Source organism: Vulpes lagopus, chromosome 10 (assembly GCF_018345385.1).
Source record: "Vulpes lagopus strain Blue_001 chromosome 10, ASM1834538v1, whole genome shotgun sequence".
In the NCBI taxonomy this organism is placed as follows: Eukaryota; Metazoa; Chordata; class Mammalia; order Carnivora; family Canidae; genus Vulpes; species Vulpes lagopus.
Genome location: NC_054833.1, coordinates 59,917,418 through 59,943,333, shown reverse-complemented (window position 1 = coordinate 59,943,333; position 25,916 = coordinate 59,917,418). Strand labels below are relative to the sequence as shown.

The 25,916-nt window shown below is 54.8% G+C and overlaps 2 protein-coding genes across 18 annotated transcripts in view; both read left to right on the top strand.

Moving 5' to 3' along the window:
• PIK3R5 (phosphoinositide-3-kinase regulatory subunit 5) overlaps nucleotides 1-11,764 on the top strand; it is a 70,825-nt gene extending 59,061 nt beyond the window's left edge. For 8 of the 10 annotated variants that reach the window (XM_041772435.1, XM_041772437.1, XM_041772441.1 and 5 more), the window contains 15 exons: nucleotides 1,341-1,515; nucleotides 1,961-2,114; nucleotides 2,460-2,543; nucleotides 3,073-3,796; nucleotides 3,905-4,067; nucleotides 4,347-4,454; nucleotides 4,909-5,037; nucleotides 5,171-5,264; nucleotides 5,375-5,451; nucleotides 6,104-6,197; nucleotides 6,494-6,576; nucleotides 6,910-7,022; nucleotides 7,131-9,274; nucleotides 9,754-9,907; nucleotides 11,521-11,763. In XM_041772435.1, the coding sequence (XP_041628369.1) occupies nucleotides 1,341-1,515; nucleotides 1,961-2,114; nucleotides 2,460-2,543; nucleotides 3,073-3,796; nucleotides 3,905-4,067; nucleotides 4,347-4,454; nucleotides 4,909-5,037; nucleotides 5,171-5,264; nucleotides 5,375-5,451; nucleotides 6,104-6,197; nucleotides 6,494-6,576; nucleotides 6,910-7,022; nucleotides 7,131-7,278 (2,146 nt within the window). In that variant the 3' untranslated portion in view covers nucleotides 7,279-9,274; nucleotides 9,754-9,907; nucleotides 11,521-11,763. Of the gene's footprint in view, nucleotides 1-1,340; nucleotides 1,516-1,960; nucleotides 2,115-2,459; nucleotides 2,544-3,072; nucleotides 3,797-3,904; nucleotides 4,068-4,346; nucleotides 4,455-4,908; nucleotides 5,038-5,170; nucleotides 5,265-5,374; nucleotides 5,452-6,103; nucleotides 6,198-6,493; nucleotides 6,577-6,909; nucleotides 7,023-7,130; nucleotides 9,275-9,753; nucleotides 9,908-11,520 lie in introns of all 10 variants that reach the window. The other 2 variants (XM_041772443.1, XM_041772438.1) reach the window with 2 other exon arrangements.
• Nucleotides 11,765-19,058: 7,294 nt separating this feature from the next.
• PIK3R6 (phosphoinositide-3-kinase regulatory subunit 6) overlaps nucleotides 19,059-25,916 on the top strand; it is a 59,862-nt gene continuing 53,004 nt past the window's right edge. For 5 of the 8 annotated variants that reach the window (XR_005990434.1, XM_041772590.1, XM_041772588.1 and 2 more), the window contains exons 1-2: nucleotides 19,059-19,227; nucleotides 19,874-19,976. The gene's annotated coding sequence lies outside the window, so the exon portion shown is untranslated. The remainder of the gene's footprint in view (nucleotides 19,228-19,873; nucleotides 19,977-25,916) is intronic. The other 3 variants (XM_041772589.1, XM_041772587.1, XM_041772585.1) reach the window with 2 other exon arrangements.

Here is a 25,916-nt window from a genome sequence, read left to right as displayed (position 1 = left end):
GTGAGGATGACTCTTTGAGAGGGGTGGGGGGCTAAGGCAGGTAGACAGCAACTAATCACCACTCACCCACCAATAATCAGTTCCTGTGCATGTACCAAGCTCTGGGCATTGCTGTAAGCATCATGGTAGCTAGCATTCAAGTTCCACGGGAGCCCCACGAGAAAGGTATTTGTCAGATCTGAGGTACAGAGGGTGAGCAGAGGGGGCAGGAACAGAGGGGGGAGCAGAGGGGGCAGGAACAGAGGAGAGGGTCCCACTCAGGTCGTCTGGAGGTGGGAACACAGGTGCAGAGAAAGTGTGCAAGGTGAGGCCGCACATCTGCTGGTCGAATCCCGCTGCACAGTGGAGCCCCTCACGTGTCAGTGGAGGTTGTGAGCAAGCGCCCAGGCAGGGAGAGCAGCTGGGGCAGGGAACCCCGTGCAGGCCCCCCCATTTCTCTGACACATGGAGAGATTAGCATTCATTGCCCTCCTAGAGTGTGGGGACTCAGGCCCGGGCCCTTTCGTCCACTCCCTGCACCCCGACCTGGTGATCTGGGGCAGCCTTCTGCAGGGGCTGACGGGGAAGGCCACCTGCAGGGTGCTTCTCTGCCGGACCTGGGACAGGGCAGGAGCTGTTCAAGCAGCTCACCCGAGGCCTCTACCACTGGGATGTTGTGATGTCTCAAACACACTTCGAGAAAACATAGCAACTGAGGGCTGCTGTGGGCGAAGTGAGAACAGTCGTGTGTGGTTAACTGTTAACTGAGCCATCGACACCTTGCAGGGTGTGAGGGGGGGGTCATGATTCTCTTAACATCTGGGTCCATCTGAAATTTTCCATGATAAACAGAACGTAAAGGGTGGCAGGGAGAAGATAGGGCCGGGCACCCGCTCTACACTTGGCCCTGCGCGACCCAGGGTGATGGCTTTCGAGGGTCAGAAAAGGCGTGTCCTGGGAGCCTGGGGCTCACAGGCAGCCCTGACCTGCCCCCCCACCAAACCTCTGGGCCAGGCTGCAAGCGAAACAAGCCGCCCCTGCGAAACAAGCACCTGACTCCCAGCCACCTCCCCCAGGACGCATCCCTCATGGCTCATCTCTCGTCCATTCCCACGTCCTGTAGGAAATATGCTGATGGGAAACTGAAGGTGCAATTTATTTTGTGACAGTGAAGTTCCAGTTTCAAAAAGTCTTTGAAAATGCTGGCTGGAAAATACTCATGAGGAGACCATAGGCTTTGCACTTGGGACTGGGGTCCCTGCAACCCCCATGCCCCCTGCGCCCCCTGCGGCCCCTGCGCCAGATGTTAGGGGTATGGCTGCACTGTCTGCACCCCCATAGCTTGTCCTCTGTGTCCCCAGCACCGTGCTGTTGCTGAATCCAGTGGAGGTCCAAGCCGAGTTCCTCGCGGTGGCCAACAAGCTGAGCACGCCTGGGCACTCGCCCCATAGCGCCTACACCACCCTGCTCTTGCACGCCTTCCAGGCCACCTTTGGGGCCCACTGTGACCTGCCAGGGCTGCACTGCAGGCTGCAGGTATGTGCTTGGGCCCCTGGGGCTCACCATCACCCCCTTCAGACAGAGCTTGAGTCCCTCTCTGGCTGCATCTTGGTGCTGCAGTGGCGCGTGCAGGGTCGCCTAGGAATGAGCTCTAGAGGGAAGCTGGAAGACCTGACTTGTAGCCCCGGCTATGTGACTGGTCAGCTGTGTGGCCCTGGGCAGTGTCTTCCCCTCTCTGGGCTGTAGTGGGGAGCTCTGAAGCACCCCCACCCCCCTTCACCACAGCAGTGCTCTGGCTCTGGGCCTTTCTCTTGTGACCGTTTCCTGAGAAGAGGGGCCCCAGGAGGAGGCCTGGCTCCCTGGCCCATTCTGGGTGGATGTGGGTGACTAGGCAGGGGAGGAGATTGGCCACTGCGGCCATCGGGGGGACCCTAGGAGCCCGAGGGTTCGGGAGCAAGCCTGTCTCCTCCTGGGTTTTCAGTCCAAGAGCCTGGCCGAGCTTGAGGACATCTTCACGGAGACTGCAGAAGCTCAGGAGCTGGCCTCGGGCATTGGGGATGCAGCTGAGGCCCGGCAGTGGCTCAGGACCAAGCTGCAGGCAGTAGGAGAGAAAGCTGGCTTCCCCGGTGTCTTAGGTAAGGCTCTTGGGAGAGCGGGGTGCATCCTCACCGGGGCCTGTTCCAGCCCCCAGGTGAGCAGTCCAAGGCAGAACAGCAGTTCTGCCCCATGCAGCCCTTGGGGGACCCAGGCTCCCTTCATCCCCATGCCCCAACCAGCCCCAAGGGCTGGTTTCAGCCAGCCTACACTGTCAGGGTTGGCTCTCCATCAGGTGGCCACCCCTGTGGGAACAGGGAAAGACAGCGCTAGCTGGGGGCCAGCCGGCTTCCCCCCTCAGCCTCAGCTGGCCCACGGTGTGCCTGGCACTAGTCTCTTCTATGAGACCCTTCCAGCCCTCATCTCCTGTCCCTGTGTTTGTACAGACACTGCCAAACCTGGCCAGCTCCGCACCATCCCCATCCCTGTCGCCAGGTGCCACACCTACAGCTGGAACCAGGACAGCTTTGGTAAGCAGCTGGCTGGGGCCCTAGTAGCACCCACCCCGCAGCACCCCCCCCACCCCCCCGGCAGCTCCCTGTCCTGGGTCTGTGCAGCCCCCCCCCCCCCCCCCCCCCCCCCCCCCGCCCCAGGCAGCTCTAAGCAGAGCAGGGGGCAGTGCTCAAGCCCTGGGCTGGACTTCACCCTCCTTCCACCCTCTCCTCCTCCTCTGGGCTGGTCTGTCTGAGCCTGTCGCCTGTCCTGAGGGTGTGCAAGAGGGGTTTCAAGGACCCAGATACCCAGGGGCACCTGGTGTCTGAAAGAAAGAAAGAATTCTTTCTCTTTTTTTTCTTTTGAATTCAATCACTCAGTGATTGAGTGTCTGCCTTCGGCCCAGGGCGTGATCCTGGTATCAAGTCCCTTATCCAGTTTCCCGCAGGGAGGGGCTTCTCCCTCTGCCTATGTCTCTGCCTCTCTCCCTGTGTCTCTCATGAATAAATAAATAAAATCTAAAAAAAAAAAAAAATCTAGATTATGCCTCCCGTTGCTTCCCTGTAGACATCCTGCAGGAAATCCTGCTCAAGGAACAGGAGCTGCTCCAGCCAGGGATCCTGGGGGACGATGAGCAGGAGGAGGAGGAGGAGGAGGAAGAGGAGGAGGAGGACTTGGAAACGGATGGGCACTGTGCCCAGAGGGATTCGGTGCTCTCCACCGGCTCGGCGGTCTTCCATGACTCAACCCTGTCCCTCAGCTCACCCCAGGCTTCAGGGCCTGCCCTCTCCCGCCAGCTGCTGACCTCGTTCGTCTCGGGCCTGTCGGATGGCGTGGACAGCGGCTACATGGAGGACAGCGAGGAGAGCTCCTCCGAGTGGCCCGCGAGCCCTGGCAGCCAGGAGCACTGGGGCCACCGCAGGCCGGGGCAGAAGTTCAACAGGATCTATAAACTCTTCAAGAGCACCAGCCAGCTGGTGCTGCGGAGGGACTCCCGGGGCCCCGAGGGGGGCGCGGACACAGCCCTGCCCCTGCGGCGGGCGGGGAGCCTCTGCAGCCCCCTGGACGGCCTGGGAATGCCCCCCGCGCGGGCCCAGCGCTCCCGCTCGCTGCCCCAGCCCAAGCTCAGCACCCAGCTGCCCAGCTGGCTCCTGGCCCCCGCCTCGCGCCACCAGCGCCGCCGCCCCTTCCTCAGCGGGGATGAGGACCCCAAGGCGTCCACGCTGCGCGTTGTGGTCTTCGGCTCTGATCGCATCTCGGGGAAGGTGGCTCGGGCATACAGCAAGCTGCGGTAAGAGCCGGACTGGGGGGCAGGGAGGGGTGACGCCCAGCCTTGGGTGGCAGGTTGTGGGCTGACGGGGACCACAGCACTCTCTTGTCCTCGCCCTCTTCTTACCAGGCGGCTGGAGAACAATCGCCCACTCCTCACACGGTTCTTCAAGCTTCAATTTTTCTACGTACCCATGAAGCGAAGCCATGGGACTGGCTCCAGCACCTGCCCTGCTCCTGCAAGCCAGGCGCCCCCACTCCCCACGGACTCCCCAAAGCACCCTAGCCCTGCGGTATGTCCCCAGCCCTGGACCAAATGTAGTGGGAGTGGGTTCAGACACCCCAAGGGGGCCAGTGAGAAGTTGCCAAGAGCAGTCTGTGTCTGTGGGGTGCCTTCCCCTGCTTGAGCCCCGCTCCCAGGAGAGCCCCTGCCCTGTACTTGGGGGTGGCAGTGTGCCATGTGATACCACCTAGAAGTTGGCAGGCATCTCTCAGGGTGGGGAGGAGCTGTGGTTGCTGCAGATGCTGTCCGGGGCCCCGGGGACTAGAATGACTCTTGTCCCTTGGCCCAGGAGCTGGAGAGCACCAATGATATCTCCCACTACCTCGGCATGCTCGACCCCTGGTATGAGCGCAACGTACTAGGCCTCATGCACCTGCCCCCTGAAGTCCTGTGCCAAGTAAGCGGCCCCTGCAGGGCAGGGAGGTGGGGGGCACAGGCTGCAGTCACAGAGCATTCTCTGAAGACCCTGGTTTTGGGGAATCCAGCTTGAGGCCTCCATGAAGGAGCAGGGAGGGCGGGTGAGAAGCAAGACTGAGTCCAAATTGAGGGCAGTGATTAGGACGGTCCTGAGTGTTCAGTCCCCTCCCTGTCCTCACTTCCTGGCTTTGTCCAGCTCGTCCAGGGCCCTCCCCAGTGGGCCGGGTGTCCGGTAAGGGCGCTGCAGAGATTGGGCTACAGGGCCTCCCCTGACCATTCTGTGTCCTGCTTTCACCCCTTCCCTGGCTGTGTCTGCCTCCGTCTCCCTCTTCTCTGGGTGGGTGTGCGTGTGCACACCTGTCTCTTCACATCGTTTCCCTTGCTCGCTCGCTGGCCACCTGTCCCTCTGACTCAGCTCTGCCTCCCGCCCTTAGCAGTCTCTGAAGGCCGAGTCCCGGCCCCTGGAGGGCTCCTCTGCCCAGCTGCCCATCCTGGCGGACATGCTGCTCTACTACTGCCGCTTCGCTGCCCGGCCGGTGCTGCTGCAGGTCTATCAGACGGAGGTGAGGACCCCCACCGCACCCCAGCCCACCCCCCTGCTTTGGGCAGCACCTCCAGCAGTGCTCCCCAGACCCCCGCAGCCAGTAGCCTCATGCTACAGAAGCCCCCACTGATGCCAGCTCTTGCCCTCTGCAGCTGACTTTCATCACCGGGGAGAAGATGACAGAGATCTTCATCCACTCCCTGGAGCTGGGTCACTCTGCTGCCACACGTGCCATCAAGGCTTCGGGTGCGCACTGCCTGAGCCCAGGGGAGATGGGGTCTTGGGGGGGGAGGCTCTAGGGTCCGGGAGGGGGGGCCGGCAATGACAGGGAGTGAAGATCTGTCTGTGTGGTACAGGTCCTGGCAGCAAGCGTCTGGGCATCGATGGGGACCGCGAGGCTGTCCCTCTAACACTACAGATTATTTACAGCAAGGTGAGGCTGGCGCTGGGATGCGTGTCTGTCCGGGGCCTGCTCCTGACCCTTCCTCACCCAGAGTCGGCCCCCCATGTATGGCAGCAGGCCCCCTGGACAGAGGGGAGAGAGTGGACATCCTTCTTCCCCCTCAACCTCCAAAGCATCCCTCCAACCCCAGTGTTCTCTCCCCCTCACCTGGGTGTGCTCAGCAGCTCCCACATGGAGTAAGGGCCTGGCTGCAGGGCTGAGGGTGAGTGGGACAAGGGCGAGGTTCCCAGAGGCAGAGTGAGGGGGAGCCCAGGGTCCGCTGGGCTGCTGTGCCTGGCTGGGTGCCTGGGACGTGGGACCCGTGTCAGAAGTGGGCAGAAGAGGGTTTATGAGGCGAGGGTGGGAGGGGTGCCCACAATCACAGCAGAGGGCTCAGTGCCCCTGTGGCCTGCTAACCGTGGGCCAGGCCAGGGACCTAACATGCTCCCTGGAGTCATCAAGGTCCCTATGGGGGTCTGGAGGTTGGAGGGCTCTTGGAGCAGAAGCTAGCAGATGCTGCTGAATGGGTGAGAGCTTCCCCGGGGGGGGCTGCCTGCTGCAGCTCCCTGTTACCCGCCCGCCTGCCCTCGGGTCTGGGGCTCCCCTCCCTGGCTGAGAGGGTCTGGCTCAGCTGCATTTTCAGGGAGCCATCAGTGGACGAAGCCGCTGGAGTAACATGGAGAAGGTGTGCACATCCATCACCCTGAACAAAGCCTGCCGGAAGCAGGAGGAGCTAGGTGAGGGGGGGGGGGAGTGGGTGGGCGATAGGGGAGTGGGGCGCAGGTAGGGTGAGCGGGGAGGGGCGAGGGCGCAGGTGAGTGATGGGCAGCTGGGGGGGGTGCAGGTGGGCGTTGGGGTAGGGCGCAGGGGGGCAGCGCAGAAGGGTGGGGGAGCAGGGGCGATGGGGTGTAGGTGGAGGAGCAGGGGCACAAGGGCACAAGGGCACAGGGGGCGATCGGGGGTGGTGGGGTGCAGGGGGGGTGCCCACGGGGAGGGGCCCTGCCCCCAAGCTGAGCCCCCCCCTGCACCTCAGACTCCAGCACCGAGGCTCTGACGCTAAATCTGACCGAAGTGGTGAAAAGACAGAACCCTAAGTCCAAGAAGGGCTTCAACCAGGTAAGGACTCCCCTCTCCCTGCAGCCAGGGCTTTGGGAGACCCTGGCACGTGTGTGTGTACAGGGTGGGGAGGGGAGGCAGCAGAGGTGCGGTGTGGGGGTGCACACCTGCGGGTGCGGTGGCCTCCAGGGAGGAAGGCAGGCCCGGGGGGGGGGGGGGGGTGTTGTATCTGTGTGCAAAGGCTCTGGAGGGAACCCTGGGTGTCAGGGACCCGGAGCCTCACCACGGGGCCTTCTCCTGGGGGCACTTGTGTCTTCCAGACTCAGGGAGGGTGGAGGCCAGGGGGTGCGGGGGAGGCGGGTATCGGGGCTGACCACAGGGCCTTGCTTCCAGATTAGCACGTCCCAGATCAAAGTGGACAAGGTGCAGATCATCGGCTCCAACGGCTGCCCCTTTGCCGTGTGCCTGGACCAGGATGAGAGGAAGATCCTGCAGAGCGTGGTCCGGTAGGAAGGGGAGCCCAGGGAGGGGGCCCACTTCTGCGCCACCCCCTAGAACCCTGGATGGAGCTGCAGGATTGGGGGGACCTGCCCTCACTCCTGCCTGCCCCACAGGTGTGAGGTCTCACCCTGCTACAAGCCAGAGAAGAGCAGCCTCCACCCCCAACCCCAGAGGTCCCCAGACCTGTCCGCCCAGGAGGCGCCCGACCTCTGCTCCCTCCTCTGCCTGCCCATCATGACCTTCAGCGGAGCTCTGCCCTAAGGGGGCCCTCACCAGCAGCCAGGGCAGGAAGCCCTGCGCAGGCAGCCTCCTCGGAGACCCAACCCACGTGGTGGCCACTAGGGTCCCGCTCCCTGTGGAGAACTGGACGGCCCTCTGTTGGATCAGGTCCTGCTGTGGGCCCTGCAGCGGACAGCGGCCTGGAGGTTTCTGGGCCCTTGGGGCTGTTTAGGAAAGACGCAGGCATTAGGGAGACAGCGGCTGACACCACACGGCCCCTCAGATTACTCACAGTAGACAAGAGAGGGATGGATGAGCTGACTTCCCAAGGCCTTGACCACTGGCGTGGTCTAGGATCCTTTCTAGAAAGATCTCAGGCTCTGGTGCTCTGGTGGTTTAGGCTCCTCTTCCAACCCTTGGCCAGGACACCCCTTACTTTGTCGAAGTCTTCAGGTACCCTTTGTATCTGGGGTTCGGGTGGTAGAATCAAAAATGGGAATTTCTTCCCAGACCTTCAGTACCTTCCGTCTCTCTCTCTCTCTTTCTCTCTCTCTCTCTTTTTCTCACAAGTTCTCTGGATCCTTTGAAAAATAGCACTAATATTTTACCTGTCTACGGTCAGGACCCAGAACACATTCTCTCCGGAGACCTTTTCTGGATCTGACAGCTTTGGGAGACAGGACAGGCATAGATTCAACAGCAGCTCGGTTACCTTCTAGCTAAACAGCCAGAAGGAAGTGATTTGGCTTCTCTGAGTCTCTACTTCCTCAGTGCTAAGACCTTGAGGGGTTGAAATTGTCTCCAAAGCACCTGGCCCAGTGGCTGGCTGGTAGCTGGAACTCGCTCGGTACAGATCAGTGGCCTTGCCCTTCTGCGCCGACTCCCCCTGCCTGGCGCTGGGACACTCTCACCGTCTCTCCGATGCTCTTTATTCATCCTTGAGGCAGGACCAAGACTAAGAGGGGCAAGGAGTGGTCAGTTTTACTCTTTGGAGGAGGAATGGCCTTGGCGAGGGTAAGAGGGGGGTTGGCACGGGTGCCCCCAGCCCTCACCGACTTCTCAACCCAGGTTGGGCCCCATCACACCTGACGTTGGTGCACATTGCATATGGAATCTCCCAGCCCACAAGTCCATTGGCATCATTCTGGTGCCTGGGTGAGATCCCAGAGGGGTGGGTTGAGAACCTGGCCTCCAGGGGCTTCATGCCTGGCTGGGAGACATGGGTGACAGGATGTGAGAGCCAAAAATGTAAAGCTGCCAGGTTGGAGTGGTTGGGGAGCTGGAAGCAAATGAGGGATAGGGTAATATCGGGGAGGGCAGGGCTGAGGACCAGGATGTGGGCAGTCGGTACAGGTGGAGAAAGAAGCCATGGAAAAAGATGACTATAACTGGCCCAGAGCCCCTCCTTCCACTCCTCCTGCTTCACTTGGCTCCAAAGGTTCTGTGCTTGCAGGAGCCCCTGAAACCCTAGCCCAGAGTACTCACTACTGGAGAGGAGCAAACGGAGCCAGCTCCTACCCTGTGTCGCTGTTCCTCCCCGGTCCTTGCCATCTGCACTTGCTCCAGACTCCAGAGAGGAGCGGTCTGCCAGATACATTCCATGGTTTTCTTGTTGCGTGAGAAGGTCGTGCTACTACATGATAAACAAGATATCCAAGAATAAACAAAAAAAATTTAATATTATTTTGAAATAAAACTTTATTAGTCTTGTATCTCTTGACCTACGGTTATTTTGCTACCTGACAATTAACTGCTAGTTGCTTAAGTTCCCATAAACTGCTTCCCACACAGCAGCAAACAGGTTCTTGGGGGACTATTCTGTTTATCTCTTTGTGATTTTCCCCTCTATAGAAAATTTATTTGTGCTAGAATGTTCTCTGATGCTGTTCCACACAAGTCTCATGTTGCTGAGAGGAAGGAAAGCAAGCTCATTGCTGGCACTCTGGATGTGGGGATGTTCTTAGACTTCGCTCACAGGGAGAAGAGCAGGTGAAGGTAGAAAGGATGTTGGAACACACCTGTGACTTGGGAGGAGCAGGTCAGCATTGAGCTGCCAGCCTAACTCCCAGGGATGGGGGGGGGGGGGACCATGAGATGCTCTAGCTTATCACCAGCTAGTGACTAAAACATGCCTAACACCCGGGGGATGGAAACTGTGGTCCCTTACTCTTGCTCATGCACCTACAGGACATCCCGGGATCACTCTATCCAGGTGGGGCTCAGAGCAGCTTGGCTCCAAGCTGCAGGTTGGGCTCAGGTCTACCCTGGGGGTCTCACAGGCACCTTGGGTCAGCATGCTAGCACAAGAGGGGTAAGCAGAGATGTGGGATGCCTCCCAGGGCCAGGGCCTGGGCCTGGAACTGGCACGGTGTCTCCTCTGCCTAAAATCCATTGGCCCAAATGGATGCAGCATATCAATCCATAGATTCAATAAACTTAGTAAATCTCACACAGGATAAAAACAAAATCACATGAGAAGAGGATTTCACTTCTGCTCTTCTTCCCCAAATCCCATAGCTCCAGTCTGATCATGAGGAAGATACCAGACAAACCCAGACTGTGGGACATTCTACAGGATAACCTGACTAGCACTCCGCCAGAAAAATCAGTGTCATGAAAAAAAAGGAAGGGCTGAGAAACTCTCATTGTAAGACTCCTGGGGGAGAAAAAGGTAATGAGAAAATCCTAAAGACAGACAAAAGAAACATATACTTTATCTTCCAAGGATCAACAATTAAATTGAGAGCTCCCTTCTCAACAGAAACATTGGAAGCCAGAAAACAAATGACATCTTTAGCGTGCTGGAAAAAATTCAATCTAGAATTGTCCAATGATTTTTTTTAATATGCTGCTCACAAGAGACACACCTTTGCTATAAGAACACAAAGTCTGAAAACAAAAGGATCAAAAGAGTAACACCCTGACCCAAAGAGTAACAAACCTGACCCCAAAAGCTGGTGTTATTACACTAATATCAGATAAAGATTTTAGGGCAACAAGCATTTTTTTAAAAGGACATTTTATAGTGAAAGGGAATGAAGGGGAGGGGAGAAAAAATGAGTGGGAAATATCAGAAAGGGAGACAGAACATGAGAGACTCCTAACTCTGGGAAACGAACTAGGGGTGGTGGAAGGGGAGGTGGGCGGGGGGTGGGGGTGCCCGGGTGACGGGCACTGAAGGGGGCACTTGATGGGATGAGCACTGGGTGTTATTCTATATGTTGGCAAATTGAACACCAATAAAAAATAAATTTATTAAAAAAATAAAAGGACATCTTATAAAGATCAAAGAGTCAATCCAACATAAACCTATCACAATCATAAACCTGTATGCATGCAATAACATAACTTTAAACTATAGAGCAAAAATTGATAGATTTAATGTCTCCATAACCATAATGAAGGACTTTATTACACCTGTCTCAGTATCTGAGAGACAAATAGACAAAAAAAATAATAGAGATATAGAGGATCCTGACAACAGTTAATGCATTTGATCTCATTGAAATAGAACACTGCCCAGCCGCAGGATTCACATTGTCTCAAGTACAACTGGAATATCAAATTTCAAATGATTGACATCGAAGGGAGTATATTCATCTCAAAAATATAGAAGAGGGATCCCTGGGTGGCGCAGCGGTTTGGCGCCTGTCTTTGGCCCAGGGCGCGATCCTGGAGACCCGGGATCGAATCCCACATCGGGCTCCCGGTGCATGGAGCCTGCTTCTCCCTCTGCCTGTGTCTCTGCCTCTCTCTCTCTCTCTCTCTCTCTCTCTCTCTCTGTGACTATCATAAATAAAAAAAAAAAATTAAAAAAAAAAAGAAAAAAAAATATAGAAGAAAGGTCTAAATCCTAAAGAAGGGAAGAAAAAAGTGTAAGCAGAAATCTATGAACTAGAAAACCGATGTACTAGTGGATAAGGCCCTAATGAACAGATTATCAATATCATGCTTGAAAAAAAAAGCCATCTCTACAGATCCTACATACGCTAAAAATACAATGAAAGGATAATTGTAAATTCACCAATAAATTTGGCAATTTGGATAAGTTGGAGAAGCTTCTGAGAAACACAATTTGTGAAGGAAATGGATTTCCTGGATAGGCAAATATATATTCAACCTGGAGACTATTCTTTTCTTAACTAGACAGACAGACAGTGGTTCTTTTTGCTGCCTCCATAATTATGCATATTTTAGGATATCATAGAGTTGGAACCATACAGTAACTAGCCTTTTCGGATTGGCTCATCCACTTAGCAATATGTATTTATGTTTCGTTTTCAGGGCTCCACAGCTCATTTCCTTTTGTTGCTAAATAATATTCTAATTTATTGGTGTGCCCTGATTGCTTCTTTGCTCACCGACTGAGGACATCTTCGTTGACACCAGTTTCTGGAAATTACGAATAAAGCTGGTCCAAACATTCATGTGCTGGTTTTTGTGTGGACATATGTTTTCAGCTTGTTTGAGTAAATACTAAGGAGCACAATTGTCCCATAATATGGTATAAGTATATTTAGTTAAAAAAAAAAAAAAAGCCAAGCTCTTCCGAAGTGGTTGTGTACTTTTTCATTCTCATCAAATGAATGAGAATCCTTGTGGCTTCACATCCTCATCAGCTTTTGGTGGTGTCATGGTTTGGGATTTTATCCATTCTAATGAGTGTGTAGTGATGATGTCTTATTGCTGTTTTAATTTGCAATTTCCTCGTGACTGTGGTGTTTAGCATCTCTTCATGGGTTTGTCATGTGATTATCTTCTTTGATGAGGTATCTCTTCAGATCTTTTGCCCACTCTTTTTTTTAATTTGGATTGTTTGTCTTCTTATTATTGAGTTTTAAGAGTTCTTTGTATGTTCTGGATGCCAGTCTTCTGTCAGATACGTGTCTGACAAATATTTTCTCCCAATCTGTGGCTTGTCTTTTCATCCTCTTAACGGTGATGCCTTTCTCAGACCAAATGGTCTCACTTTTAATGATGCCCAATTTATCAATTAGTTCTCTTCTAACAGCTTGGTGTTTCCTCTGGGGTCCTGAACTCACTGGTTGGTCATCATCCTCAGACCTTTCCCTGAGCTGCCTGACATCCAAGGCCTGACTCCAGGGGACCAGCTCTCCCACAACCCCTGGGGCAGGGAACACCTACATCCCCTTCAGTCTGCTCAAAGCCGAGATGTTTCCAGCCCCTCCACAGAGATGTGTGTGGACCCACCTGCCTGGTGGCTGCCCAAGGCTTCAGATTCCCCTCCCCCTCTGTCTCCTACCCCCTGCCTCCTCCAGCACTGGGATTCAACACTATGGCTCTAGGGATTGTGGGTGGGGCCTTCTCCCTCCTTTACCATCTCTGAATCCCTCTATTTCCCCAACCCTACCAGTACAACCAGGGTAAAAGAAGCCGGCCATCCTGGAAGACGCTGTCCTCCTCATCCCTCTGGGGGAACAGGCAGGCAGGTGGCAGACTGCCCTTACCTGTGCCACTTTATTTCTCTCTGTTCCTTGTAGCAGGTGCACCTGTGTCCTGGCTCAGACCACAGTCCCCGTGTCTTGGTCTGCTCAGGCTGCCATAACAAATGCCATAGAGTGGACAGCTTAAACCACAGACATTTATTCCTCACGATCTGGAGGCTGGCACACCCAGGATCACGGTGCCGGCAGATTCTGTGTCTGGTGACATCCCACTTCCTGGTTTGCAGATGGCCACCTTCTCACTGGGGCTTCACGTGGTGCGTCTCTTCCTCTTCTTAGGACACTGGGGGCTCCACCCTCATGACGTCATCTAAGCCGAGTCGCCTTCCCGAAGTGCCAACCTCTGAATTACCATCACATTGGGGGGGGGGGTCAACATATGAATTTGGGCTGGACTCAGACACTCGGTCCATAACACCCCAGCAACTCTGAGTGTGTCGTCCCGGGAAAAGCGGCATGGCCACCCCAGGTGCATGTGCCTCTCCACACCGGGTGAGTGAGAAGAAACAGAGCCCAGTCAGGAGATCTCAGAAATCTAGGGCTGGAAGGCTGAGGCTCCTAGTCGTTGCAGCCTGACCAGGAAATCTCCTCTGAACGTCAAACTAGGACAAAACGAGAGCTTAGCCAACACCTGATAGCACCGACTGTACACCTGCCAAGTGCTGCCCATGTGCTCTATATACTTGCTGTCATCAGGCTTATGCCTCCCAACAGAAACAGGCCGAGAAGCTAAGGAACTTGCCCAAGGTCACAGAGACAGCAGAAAGGAGAAGCCGGTCCCAGAGTCCCTGCTCTTAACCACTGAGCTCTGCTGCTCCCTCGAGCCACTCACATCAGAGTTGTAGAAATTGAAGCTCAGCAAAGCAGAGTTTGCACAGCTCTCCGGGAGGGTAGGCTTCATGGCCATGGAATCCTGGAGGAGCTCTGCCAGCTTTAAAATGGAAGCTGAGGTCTTGGCACATCCCCCAGGGATGGGTGTGGAGGAGCGGACGGGGAAGCTGAGGTCTGGATGGGTTGGCAGGGCTCCAGGCAAGCCTGTGCCTTCCACCGCAGCCAGGAAGGAGGCGCTCTATGAATGGCCAGCCCAAGGAGCTGGCCTGAGGGGGTCCCTGGAGACCTCTGAAGAGGGGAAAGTGGCAGGGGAGGGAGGGAACGGAGCAGTGGCTTCCCACTCCTAGAACAGAGGCCTCTATGCAAAACCAGGCTCAGGTCTTGAGGCCAAAACCAGAACCAGGTGCTCCAAGCCCTGAGTGACAGAGGAGGAAACCAAGACCCAGACAAGAGGAGGGACCTGTGCAAAGGCCCTAGTCAACCCCAGCCTTCTTGACCTCCCAGCCTTCTCACCTGGCCAGCCAGTCCCTATTCCTAGTGGGAATGTATTTGCGAGAACACACAGTGACTGTGATAGATCTCTTCTAGACAAGAGGCTCCAGGCCCCTCCATGTTCCAGGGGGAGCACACAGACCCGCTCCCCAGCTTGCCTCCTCCAGCCCCCTCCCCTGGCCTGAGAACAGGGGGGGCTTTGGAGACCAGGCCCTGCCCCCAGGGCTCTCTCTGCCGTCCCGCACCACCCACAGAGGAGCCTGGGAGGGGCAACAGGTGTACCTGCAAAGAGAATCCTGGGGAGAGAAATTTTCTTCCCAGACTTGAAGGCCAGCTTGTAACGAGAGGGAGTGGGCTGGTTTTCTCCGCACCTTGATCCACGTCAGCATGGCGCCAAGGCGAGAAAATCAAGACTTTCCATTTAAGAAATTGATCCTTACGTCCTGATTGAGCATGATCTCCAAGTAAACAAAGCAAGGGGAAGGTCAGTTGGTATAATCACCCCAGACCAGCAACAGCGATGGTTATCACTGGGTGGAGAGGAAAAAGATACTGGGAAGGAGGGGTGGGGGATGGGAGCTCTTTTCCGTTCTGTATGCTCCTGTAATGTGAGACTGGCTTTTTGTAATGAAAACGTGTTTATGGGCAGCCGGGGTGGCTCAGCGGTTTAGCGCCGCCTTCAGCTGGGGGCCTGATCCTGGAGGCCTGGGATCGAGTCTCACGTTGGGCTCCCTGCATGGAGCCTGCTTCTCCCTCTGCCTGTGTCTCTGCCTCTCTCTCTCTCTCTGTCTCTCATGAATAAATAAATAAAATCTTTAAAAAAAAATGTATTTGTGAATTTCTTCGGTCATTTTTTTAACACTAAAATTAAAAAAAAAAACCATGATATTAAAACCAAAACTCCCTCTTTTCCTCAAAAATAAGAGGACTCGCAGAAAGAATGAGTGGGTGGGCGTAGAAGACAAATCTGCTTCCTAAAACTATCCCCCCACTAGTCCGAGCTCTGCATGCACGCACACCCTGTAGGACAGCATGGCCAGAGATTAAGGATGGAAATTTCCTGACCCGTGTATTCTTCCTCACTGTCCACACCCACAGCAGACACTACTACTAGCTGCTAACAAGTTCCCAGGCGATACCGATGCTGGTGATTCAGGGCCCCCACCTGGTGGATCTCTATGCTAGAGCATGATGTTACCCAGGGAACAAGGGCCGTGGCTCTGAGGGCTGGATGGAATTCACTAGAAGCAGAGGCGTGTGTCAGGTGGGTACCTGAGTCTTCCTGGAGTGGGGATGGGAGTCGAGGAGTATGGGCCAGGCTTCTGGCTGACTGGGTCCTCGGGTCCTCCCTGGGAAGCCAAGAGGAGCCCCTAGACCAGGTGTTCTCTGGTTCGGGTGCCACCCCACCACTCAAGTGAGCCACCTCCACAAGTATCCTGGCCCATGAGTTGGTCGTTCACATGCAACAAGATGTGTTTCTGTAACACCTCTCTTCTGGTCTGTTTACCTCTTGCAGCTTTCTCACCAACCAGAGAGCCATCTGGTTTTGGGTGTTGTTGGTGAGCTTCGGGTGTACAACTGGACTCAGGGTTCAGAATGGAGATGAAGTGCTCTGAATGCACTTCTAAGAGGACTTGGCTTTGTTTTTTTGAAGAAGTCTGGGTAGGAGGCACCAGGAGGGTGTGATTCAGAGTTACTGGGGGAGAGAAGAGAAAGAAGACCCCCCCCACCCATCCTGCCCCAGCGCATCAGTCCTACAGCATGGCATGGATGAAGAACATCTGGACAACAGAAATGTCCACGGAGGATTTTTATTTTTAGTTTAAATTCAATTTAATGAACATAAAGTGTATTAATTAGTTTCAGAGGTTGAGTTTAGTGATTCATCAGTTGCACAAGATGCCCAGTGCTCCTCACATCATGTGCCCTCCTTCAATGCCCATCCCCCAGTTACCCCATCCCCCACCCCTCTCCCCTCCAGCAACCTTTTGTTTCCTGGAGTTTTATAGTCTCTTATGGTTTGTCTCCCTCTCTACTGTCATCTTATTTTATTTTTCTTTCTCTTCGCCCTTGTCCCTCTGTTTTGTTTCTTAACTTCCACATAAGAGAGTGAAATCCAATGATATTTGTCTTTCCCACGGAGGATTTTTGGATCATTTGCTAAGAGATGTGTACACACCTTTGCTGTCTTCCCTCTGTAATCTCCAGTGAGATCTACAATTGCTTATCAGGATTTTCTGTGGGTGAATTCCTGAAAAAAAACAAGAGCTGATGAATTTTGCATTTGCTGCTGGAGCTTCCCAAGACAGCTCCCACAGAAGGTAGATGGAGCTAGAGCAAGGACACAAGGTGACCCTGGGTGTCTTGTATCCAAAGCGTACAGTCTTGTCTGACTCCAATACCCTGGTCCTCCAGGGAGCACCGGTCGACCTGCCACCACAGGATCAAGAGGATTTAATGTAATATATTTAATAAAAGTTAAAAATTTAATTTATTTAAAGTTCTTGGCTGCTTAGTAACGGACTGAAAATAATACGAAGTATCTCTTTGAATAACAGAAGGGATTGGAGGGGCTCTTCCTACAATGCAGATGAGAAATCTAGCCACGGCGCAACTGAAAAACAGATTCAACCCTAAGGAGAGCATCTGGAGAGGCAAGGCATCACTGGGATCAATCAAATGGGCAGTGCCACCCACCCTGGGTGAGGCAAGATGGTACAGGGACAGATAGGGGCACTCCGTCCTTCCTCTCCACCTCCTCTTCACTCCTTCTTGTTCCTGGCTGCCTATCACACAGCTGCGGCTTGCAGGGGACAGTTCTGGGGCTGTCCACGGTCACCAGGCAGCTCGTGGCTACCACACCCAGTGCAGCAGTCAAGACAGTAGCTGTTGAAAGAGGAGAGTGCAGCCACAGGAGGCCACAGGAGACCACAGGAGGCCCATGTCAGCTTGTGATTTCCGATTCAGTTGGGCCAAAGCTGATAAGGAGAGGGAGCTGCCCACTATGGCCACACTGCCTGGCTGCTGCTGAGCGCTGAACCTGCAGGGGCAGAGTCCCTGGTCCTTAGCCTGTCCTGGACTTGCTCATTTCCCTCAGCCAGCCAGCCATTTGGCAAGTCAACCAGCCAGCCATCCACCCATCCACCCATCTACCCATTAACTCAACCATCCACCCAGCCAGCCAGCCAGCCAGCCAGCCACACACCTACCCACCCACCCAACTATCCACCCACCCACCCAGCCATCCACCCACCCAGCCACTCAGCCATCCATCCATCCATCCATTTGTTATACTTAATGAGCCAAACATTTTCTTATCCTGTGATGGATAGACCTAGCCTCTGCCTCCCCAGGACTTACTGGGGGAAGGTGGACGGATGAGGCAGACACATGATCTGAGAACCCAAATACAAAGATACGAGGTAGAATATGATTCCGGTCACATGAAGCAGTGTGGAGAAGAAGTACACGTGGCAGGGAGACTGAGCCATGGAGCAAATGATCTAAATTTCTGGACTCTTCACCTTCTCCTCCTCCTCCTCTCCCTCCTCCTCCTCCCCTTCCTCCCCCCCCCCCACCTTCTCTTCCTTCTTCTTCTTCTTTTAAGTATCCTCTTCTGCAACATGAGAACGATGGAGCAGAACCCACCCAAGTCCCAGCAGAAAAAAGATCAGTCATTTCTTTGGTTGCAAAGGAGAAACCCAAGTAGCAGAAATCCAACTCAAACAGTCTTATTGAAAAAAGGTGGGAGAGAGAATTCATTGAGTCATGTAGTCAAACAATTAGGAGTAGATCCAGGCATCAGGGTTTCAGGCATGGCTGCATCCAGCTGCTCAAATGGTGCTGTCAATGATTTGTCTCTCTCCAGAGCCATTTACCACTAGGCCAAATCAGTTGAGAACACAGTGTCTGTGAGCTTTTCAAAGGTCTAGACGTGTGTTGAAGATTTCCAAAAATATTGCGTGGCTTCAAAGCATGAGAAAAAGAAAAAAATGTGAGGAGCTAGCCAACAGGTCCATACCTTGGGGGTGATCTGCTCCCTGGCACTGCTCTTTCCTAATTGCTGAGGTCAGCAAATGCTTTTGTCGTGTTCCTCATCTGTGTCCTCTCTGCAGTCTTCGACACCACTGACCCCCATGTCCTTGACACTTTCTCCTCCTCCAGTTTTCACGGCACTCTGCTTTCTTTCTGCCTCTCTGACTTGTGTTTTCTCTCTTCTCTGCTAGAACCCCGAGGAGGACTGAAGGGGACCCCATTGCACATGCGTGGGCCTAGAGCTCAGGGGCCGCCTGGACCACTACAGAGCTGCAGGTGTCCAGGACCCCTGGGAAGGGTCCACTGATGGGATGAAGCCTGGTCTTGGGGATCAGGAACCATCAGGTGGAGACGGTCCTTGCAAGTCACACTGAGGAGTCTGGCTGTTACCCTGATGGTAGCAGGGAGCCACTGAAGGCTGTACTGGGGCACAATGTGATCAGATTTGTGTTTCAGCACCAGAGAGGGGCCTTTGGTTGGGAGGTGGAGGCAAGATCAGGCTTCTACGGTCATTCAGGAGGAGGACAATGGTGGCCCAATGAGGGGGTGACAGCCATGGGGTTAGAGAAAGGAGATGATTTATGACCTAGGACTTGGTTCCGTTTAGATGGAACAGGTGAGGGAGAGAGAGGTGTTAAGATGGCACCCAAGTGTCTGCTTCTGAGATGAGGAGCAGAGAGGTGGATTCAAGGAGGGGGGGGGGGCAGTGGGAAGAGAGCTTGGTCTGCACACGTTGAGCTGGAAATGTCGGATGACCCCTGGCTGTCCAGTGTCCAGGCATGGAGAGTGGTTGGTATGTCTGGAGTTCAGGAGAAAGGTCGAGGCCCCATCAGCACCAGGGAGGGACTCTATGGAGGTGCCTCCTCAAAATAAAGAACCTCCAGTGCCAGTGGGTGACTGCAGAGCTTCTGCAGAAAGCAGCCTCACTACAGGATGTGTTCTGGGAGGAGCTTTGAAGGCCACGGGGAAGGGGAAGGAAGAGGAGGGGAAAGAGTCGGGCCTGTGCGACACTGGGCCTTTCTCTGCAAATCTGTAGGCTCCAGTGGAGACTAAAGACGCTCACTGGGGCTCCTCCAAGACATCAGGTTCTCCTGTGGGCAGCCTCCCTGGGCAGGGCCGTGGGGAGCCAACCGGCAGACTTAGGGGACCCAGTTCACCCCAAATCAAGGTAGGTGCTGGCTGGGGTAAGGCGTCCAGGGAGGAAGCCAGGAGAGGCAGACCCAAGCAGAGCAGATAGGGGCACCAGGAGGAGGGATGCTGGCAGGGAGCCCTCGAGGGGCTGGAGCGCCCCTGACTCTTAGGTATACAAGGCCCAGGCTTTCTGAGAAGGGGTACTGAGATGACGTGGTTCCTGGAACCCCTGTGCCAAGTTAAGATCATTTAACTCATTTTCACAAGAAGAAGGGACCCAGGACCTGTGAAAGGATGGACCCCTTCTTTCTTCCCCAAATCCTCTAAGTACCAATAATGATATAACCGATTACATCCACCGGGCGCGACAGAGGACACTCCATTGTCTAGTGGGTGCTCCTGATCAATCTGAGGGGGGCTGGATACACGTTTTCATGCCCATTTTTGAGCCGAGAGATGCGGCGAGTTGTCAAGGCTCGCAGGGCAGGGGAGCAAGGCGCTGGACACAGTCAGTCTTCTGGTCCCCTCCGCACCCCTTCTGGGACATTGTCTGTCCATCCCTCTCCCGGGGACAGTTAGGGGATGATCATGCTGGTCTGGCCGCTTCTCTCCACACACACCTCCCCTCCTCCCCCACCCCCCCGGCACACACACACACAATTGAGCATCGTCTACCTGTGCAGCTGGTGCCAGAGGCCGAGCAAGGCCTGGTGTCCGTGGCGGAGAAGCCGGCCAGCTGGGGTGGCGCTGAGACGCAGCGTGAGTGACCAACAGAAAGTGAAGGGCGTGAGTGCTCTCGGGGAAGGGGGGCGGGTACGCAGGTGCCCCTGGGCCTGGGATCCAGGTGGTGGGTGGGGAGGCTTTGCAGGAGGTGGCACTTGAACCTTGAGGGGCAGGGAGGGTCTGTGTGCAGAGGGAACCCAGCAGGCGTCCCAGTGGGGAGCAAGGTGTGCAAACCCACAGGACTGGGTGAAAAGGAGGGGATCATGGGAAAAGCCAGCTGGCCACTCCGTGTGGCTGGGGAAGCATGGAGCTCAGGGAGGGCTTGCTGGCACAAGCCTGCTCCGCACCTTCCCTTCCTCATGAGCATCGTCTCATTTTGCCCTGGCAGGAATCCTCTGGGGTAGGTGCTATCATGAGCTCTCCTTTAAAGTAGAGAAACTGAGGCACAAAGGTTCTAAGCAACCAGCTCAAGATGTCCACATTAGGACCCAGGCTGTCCAGCACCAAATGCCACCAGCCCAGCCACAGAGCACCCCACCCCGGGGTCGGGGTGAGGGGGTGTCCTGCTCCTCGGTTAATATGGTGGCTGTGAGTCTGGCCCCCCGGGGCTTCCTGGTCTGCATGCACACCCCGTGAGATTCCTCCCAGACTCCCTGCCCACTGCCCCACCACCACCCCCTCCCGCCCAGAACAATGGTCTCCTTCCCCCCCAACCCCAGACTGGCTCCCTCACATACAGGTGTTTCCTCCCAGCCAGGAGCAGACACTGGAGGGGAAGCTGGGCACAGAGTCCCCCGTGCCCTGGGGCCTCAGGAATCTGGAAAGCCCAGGTGGGCCTCATGGGCTGAGGGCTGAGGCCTGAGAGCTCTGTATTTCTACCGTGAGGCCCCTGATCACACGCTCTGAGCCAAAGAACTGGGTGTGTTGTTGGGCAAGTATAACTTTCTCTCCATGGAGCTAAAGGTCAGAGTACTGGAATTAGCATCTGCCCCCCCCCCCCAAACGCAGGGCATTTTGAGGCAGCAGTGGTGGCCAGAGAAGGAAGTGGGCCGGTGGCGGGGAGGTCCCCTTTTCTACACCAGAGTCGGGGGTGGAGGACAGGTGGGCAGCAGAGCTACCACCCTGGGAAACTGTCTTCATTCCGGGGCCGTAGGCCTGGGGGGATGGCAGCAGGGAGGGTGCATGGGGGGTTCTGTGCAAGCAGCCAGGCCTAGGAGCCGCCAGTGGGGTGGGGGGGGGTCAGGGTGCCAGCGTGGACAGGGGATCATCAGAAGCTGGAGTCTTCATTGCTGGAACACTGGCCCTGAGCCAGGCCACCCCAGATCCTCCTCTGCACCCCACTACCTTGAGTCCTTCCTGTAGCTAGAAGTCTCCCGCACCTTGTTCTGCACCAGGCATGGGTGGCAGCAGCTGGGAACAGGCTCCCGTTGGCTTCCTCCAGCTGCGTTCCCTCCCTACAGCCGCCTCTGTGGGTCTGTGGTTGGTCCTGAGGGGTGCGTCACCCCAAAACAGTGACCCACTGGTGTTTCTGCACCTGCCCTGAGGACAGTTTATTGCTGGTGTTCTTTATTTAAGGAATAGTACCCTCCGAATCCCAACCCGCTCACTTATTCTTTGTCTCTGACATTGCCCCTACGTGGGGAATTGTGAGGCGTCCACGACTTCACCCTCCTTGTAGCTATCCGGTTAGCCGGCAGGAAACATAAAGACTAGCGTCCAGGACGAAGGACGTGATCGCTCATGGCACAACAAGTGCATAAGCATCGGGTTGGCTGGTTGCTCTTGTCACCCAAGCCCCCTGTGGGCAGCAGGGAGGTGGAGCCAAGTGGATGCTGTGCACCACAGCCAAGGAGCCCTGAGCTCAGGGAACCCCAGCTTCCACAGTGGCTACAAGCAAACCTGCCACCTGCATCCTGGAAGGACGTCCTGCCATACTGGAGGCAGATGAATCTGTCCCGTGTGTGGAGGGAGAGAGACACTGGCGCCTCTCGTCCCAGGCTGTGCATGGCACCCACCTTCTCCGATGACCCCACATTCCCCCTTTCTGGCCTTATCTTTCCAGCACCGACTGTCAGCTCGGAGATGACTTAATTTTTGAGTTTATCATCCATTCCCTGCACGCTCACTACGTACCCATTAGAGCGAGGCCTCTATGAGAGCAGGTGTTTTTGTCTGTTTTACACTATTGCCATATCCTGGGGCCCAGAACGGGGTCTGACATATAGAAGGGGCCGAATGAATGCATGAATGAATGAGTGAGAGAATGAGTCCATCCTTTTATTGGGTCTCCCACTGGGGACCTGTATCTGTAGGATGGTGGCTGGTGCACAGCAAAGCTCAGTAACTGGGGAGCAGAGGAGACACTGAACGAACACCAGGGGTGGGGGTGGCAGGGCAGGGCACGGGGAGAGGTGGCCCCGGGGGAACCAGGGTGGGGGCTCCTCCCAGGTTGTGGGGATTTGCCCCAGGTTGTGTTCCCTGCTGCCCACGCCAGCTGCTGGGAATCTTCCCGAGTGCTGGCAGAGGTGGGTGTATTCTTTCCTGTGCCATCGCGAGACCCGGGGGAGCTGGGACAAGACGGGGACACGTGAGCTGAGCTCTGACACAGAGCTCGATGTCCCCCTCACCAGCCCCTGTGTCTGGTTCCCCCTCCCACACGATGGTCTCCGTCCCCAGCATTCCAAGCATCAGCATAAGCTTCCTTTACCAGTCCAACCAGCTGCATCCCACAGACTTGTTTCTGTTCCCCAGCCTGAGAGCATTTGAGGACAGTGACCTGTCCCTGTCCTGTCCACCTACGAATGCCTGGGAACTTCTAATGGTATAAGCAGCGTCAGGTTGTGGGGACCCAGTGGTGAATAGAGTCCCACCCTCATGGACCATTCTAACAGAGGCAACCTGTCCATTAACAAACGGGACTCCACATTTGGTGCTCAGAGAAGTGGAGAGGCACCCTGTGGGTGTTCATTGGCTGACTTACGTGAGCACCGTTGGTGACTCCAGCGCCCAGCTCACAAAAGCCATTCTGTCTGTCTGTCTCTCTCTTTTTTTTTAAGATTTATTTATTTACTTGAGAGAGGGAGTGGGGGAGGGGCAGAGTCCCAAGTAGACTCTCCCGGAGCACAGACCCCAACGTGGGGCTGGATCCCACGACTCATGAGATCATGATCCAAGCCAAAACCAAGCTCGACACCTAACTGATGGAGCCACCCAGGCACCCCCCAAAAGAGGAGTTGTTATTAATTAATCAATATTAATTAATCATTATTAATTATTTATTTATTATCAATAAAGAATTATTAACTCCTCTGGGAGCATGAAGACAGGAGCCAAGCATCCCTATGGATTGCTCCCTGTCTGCCTCCAGGGGCCCAGCAGGGGCAGGAACAATGCCCCAGACAAGCTCACAGGCACGGGGGAGCAGTGGCCCTTGTGCAGGGGTAGCGCAGCGCCATTGCGGTGCGGAACTGTCCGCCCACTCTTGCCACATCTTCCAGTTACTCTTCTTACATGAAATCTGGATTTTTATGCGAAACATGACTTTTTAAGAGTTGGCCACAGATTCAGATTTCCTAAAGCCATGGCTTCTTCTGGGGGAGGGGAGCTGATGGCCCAGACGAGGGGCGAGGATGCTCATTTTCCACTGTAGAGCCGTTTGTACCTTTTAGATTTACCATTGATATGGTTTTTCATCAAAAGGGGGATTTTATCCATATATTGAGCAGAGCGTGTCACACCAGGGCTCCGGTGTGAATCTGTGAAACGGGCTCATTGTCAGGCGTGTTGTGGGTATGAGTCCGTGAGAAGGCCAGCGTGCTGATCGTGGGCCTGAAGCGTGGCAGCCAGGGCCACACTGCCGTCCTTATGACGTCACTGACTGGTGGGGCCCCAGGCTGAAGGGCAAGGACTGTGTCTGATTCCCACGTCCTTGCACAATTTCTGCTCCCCAGACTCTACTGTGTTCCACAGATGCTCTTTTTTTTTTTTTTTAAGATTTTATTTATTTATTCATGAGAGACACATAGAGAGAGGCAGAGACGCCGGCAGAGGGAGAAGCAGGCTCCCTGGGACTCGATCCCAGGACCCCGGGATCACAACCTGAGCCAAAGGCAGATGCTCAAGCGGCTGAGCCACCCTCTTTGATTGGCCCAGTGATGTTGGTTACTGTAAACACTGCCAGGAACTAGAAAGAGAGCCACAGGGCCTCTGAGCAGCCCAAAATTGAGGTTCCATGTCGGTGGATAGAAGCTTCCTGCTCTTTTCCTAGATCTGTTTCTCAGGCTTTGTTTGTTTCTGTATTTTACCTACAAGACAATCCCATGTGCTTACCTGGCTTCCCAGCCTTCTGGAAGAGCAGAGATGGCTGAGATAGGGCTGCTGCCAACACAGGGGAGACTTTGCTGGAATCAGAAAGAAGCATCCCCTCTGAGCAGACATGTTACAGCAAGTGCCTCTCTGGATGGACGACTCACAAAGCCTCCCCCTCCCCAGCGGGGTAGATTACCAAAAGTCTGAAATGGTCAGCCCGATGGTAGCCCCACTTTCACCCACTATGTGCACAGTGCACCCTCACTGCTGAGATGGGACAAGTACCCGAGGAGCTAGAAAGCACGAGCCATGCTGGGGTAGGATACAGGCTGCTGTCTCCTGCAGAGAGCCCCCTGAAATCTTTGGATTGAGGAGGAGCTAGCTGTGGGGAAAGGTGATCCAGGCAGAGGTATGCAAAGGCCCTGAGGCAGGTCTGGGTCCGGGCAAAGTGGGAGCAACACAACAGGAGTCATGAGGTTGGAGCCTGAGAGAGAAGGGGGAGGAGGTGAAGCTGAGGTGTCCTGGGGCAGATGAGGCCAGATTTCAGCAGGGTGAGGAGTGGGGAGTTATTCCAAGAGAAGCCATCTGGAGGGAGGCTGCTGTCAGCCGCGGACAGCCCCTGAAATCTTCAGCAGGCGTGCATCAATGTGCTATGACACCAACCCCCCCTTGAGATTCATCGAGAAAACCTTCAGAGACATGTTTGGGGGCTAAAACAGGCCAGCTTCGTTTCCTACGAAATACATGTCATCCTGAAGTGGAGTCAGGTGATGATGCATTTTGAGAATGACCCAGGTTTTCGGGTTTTTCGGCTCACTTCCATTTCCTGTCTGGGTGCAAGCTTTGTCCCCTGAGGGCTCCCCACCACCTTATGGTCAACAGCCCCTTAAGGCAGGAAATAGATCACAGAGGCCCCCCCCACCTGCAGGGGAGCAAGGGGGTGGTACAAAGCATCTCCCACCCCTGTGCAAACCCATATGAGCACTGAATAAATGTTTGGTGAACGAACGCGTGAACCAACGAATGAATAGAAAAATGGATAAAGAGGCTTTTCCTACACTGACAGTTTATACTTCTTACCATTTTTACAGTTAATGAAGAAAACAGGGGTGCCTGGGTGGCTCAGGTGTTAAGCACCTGTCTTGGGTTTGGGGCGTGATCCCGGGGTCCTGGGATGGAGTTCTACATTGGGATCCCCGCAGGGAGCCTGCTTCTCCCTCTGCCTGTGTCTCTGCGTCTCTCATGAATAAATAAATACTATCTTAAAAAAAGAGAGAGAAAAAAAAAGAAAACCAGCTCTAGAATAGCCTCAGCTTTGCCCAGTGAGTCCTGCGACATGCACACTCCTCTTTTAATCTGTATCTTTGCATTTTCATTCCCTTTGAGGCTGCTCAATATTCCTTCTCCACGGATTCCACCCAGACAGAAGTTTTACCTGTGGGTTTTTTTCATTTCAACTGGGGCAGAGGGTGCCCTGCAGGGTTTGGAGAGAAGAAGGGGTTGCAGAGGAGGGTGACGGAAGTGGCCGTGACCTCACAACCCCCAAGTGAGATTGAGCTCTAGCCCTGTGGTGTCATCATTCATGAGCCATGTGATTTGGGGGGCAAGGTGCTTCCCTCTTGTTCCATCAAAATGTTTACTCGTCGTCTACGTGGTGCTGGAACTCCCCGGGGTGCTTGAACGCACTGCAGTGAG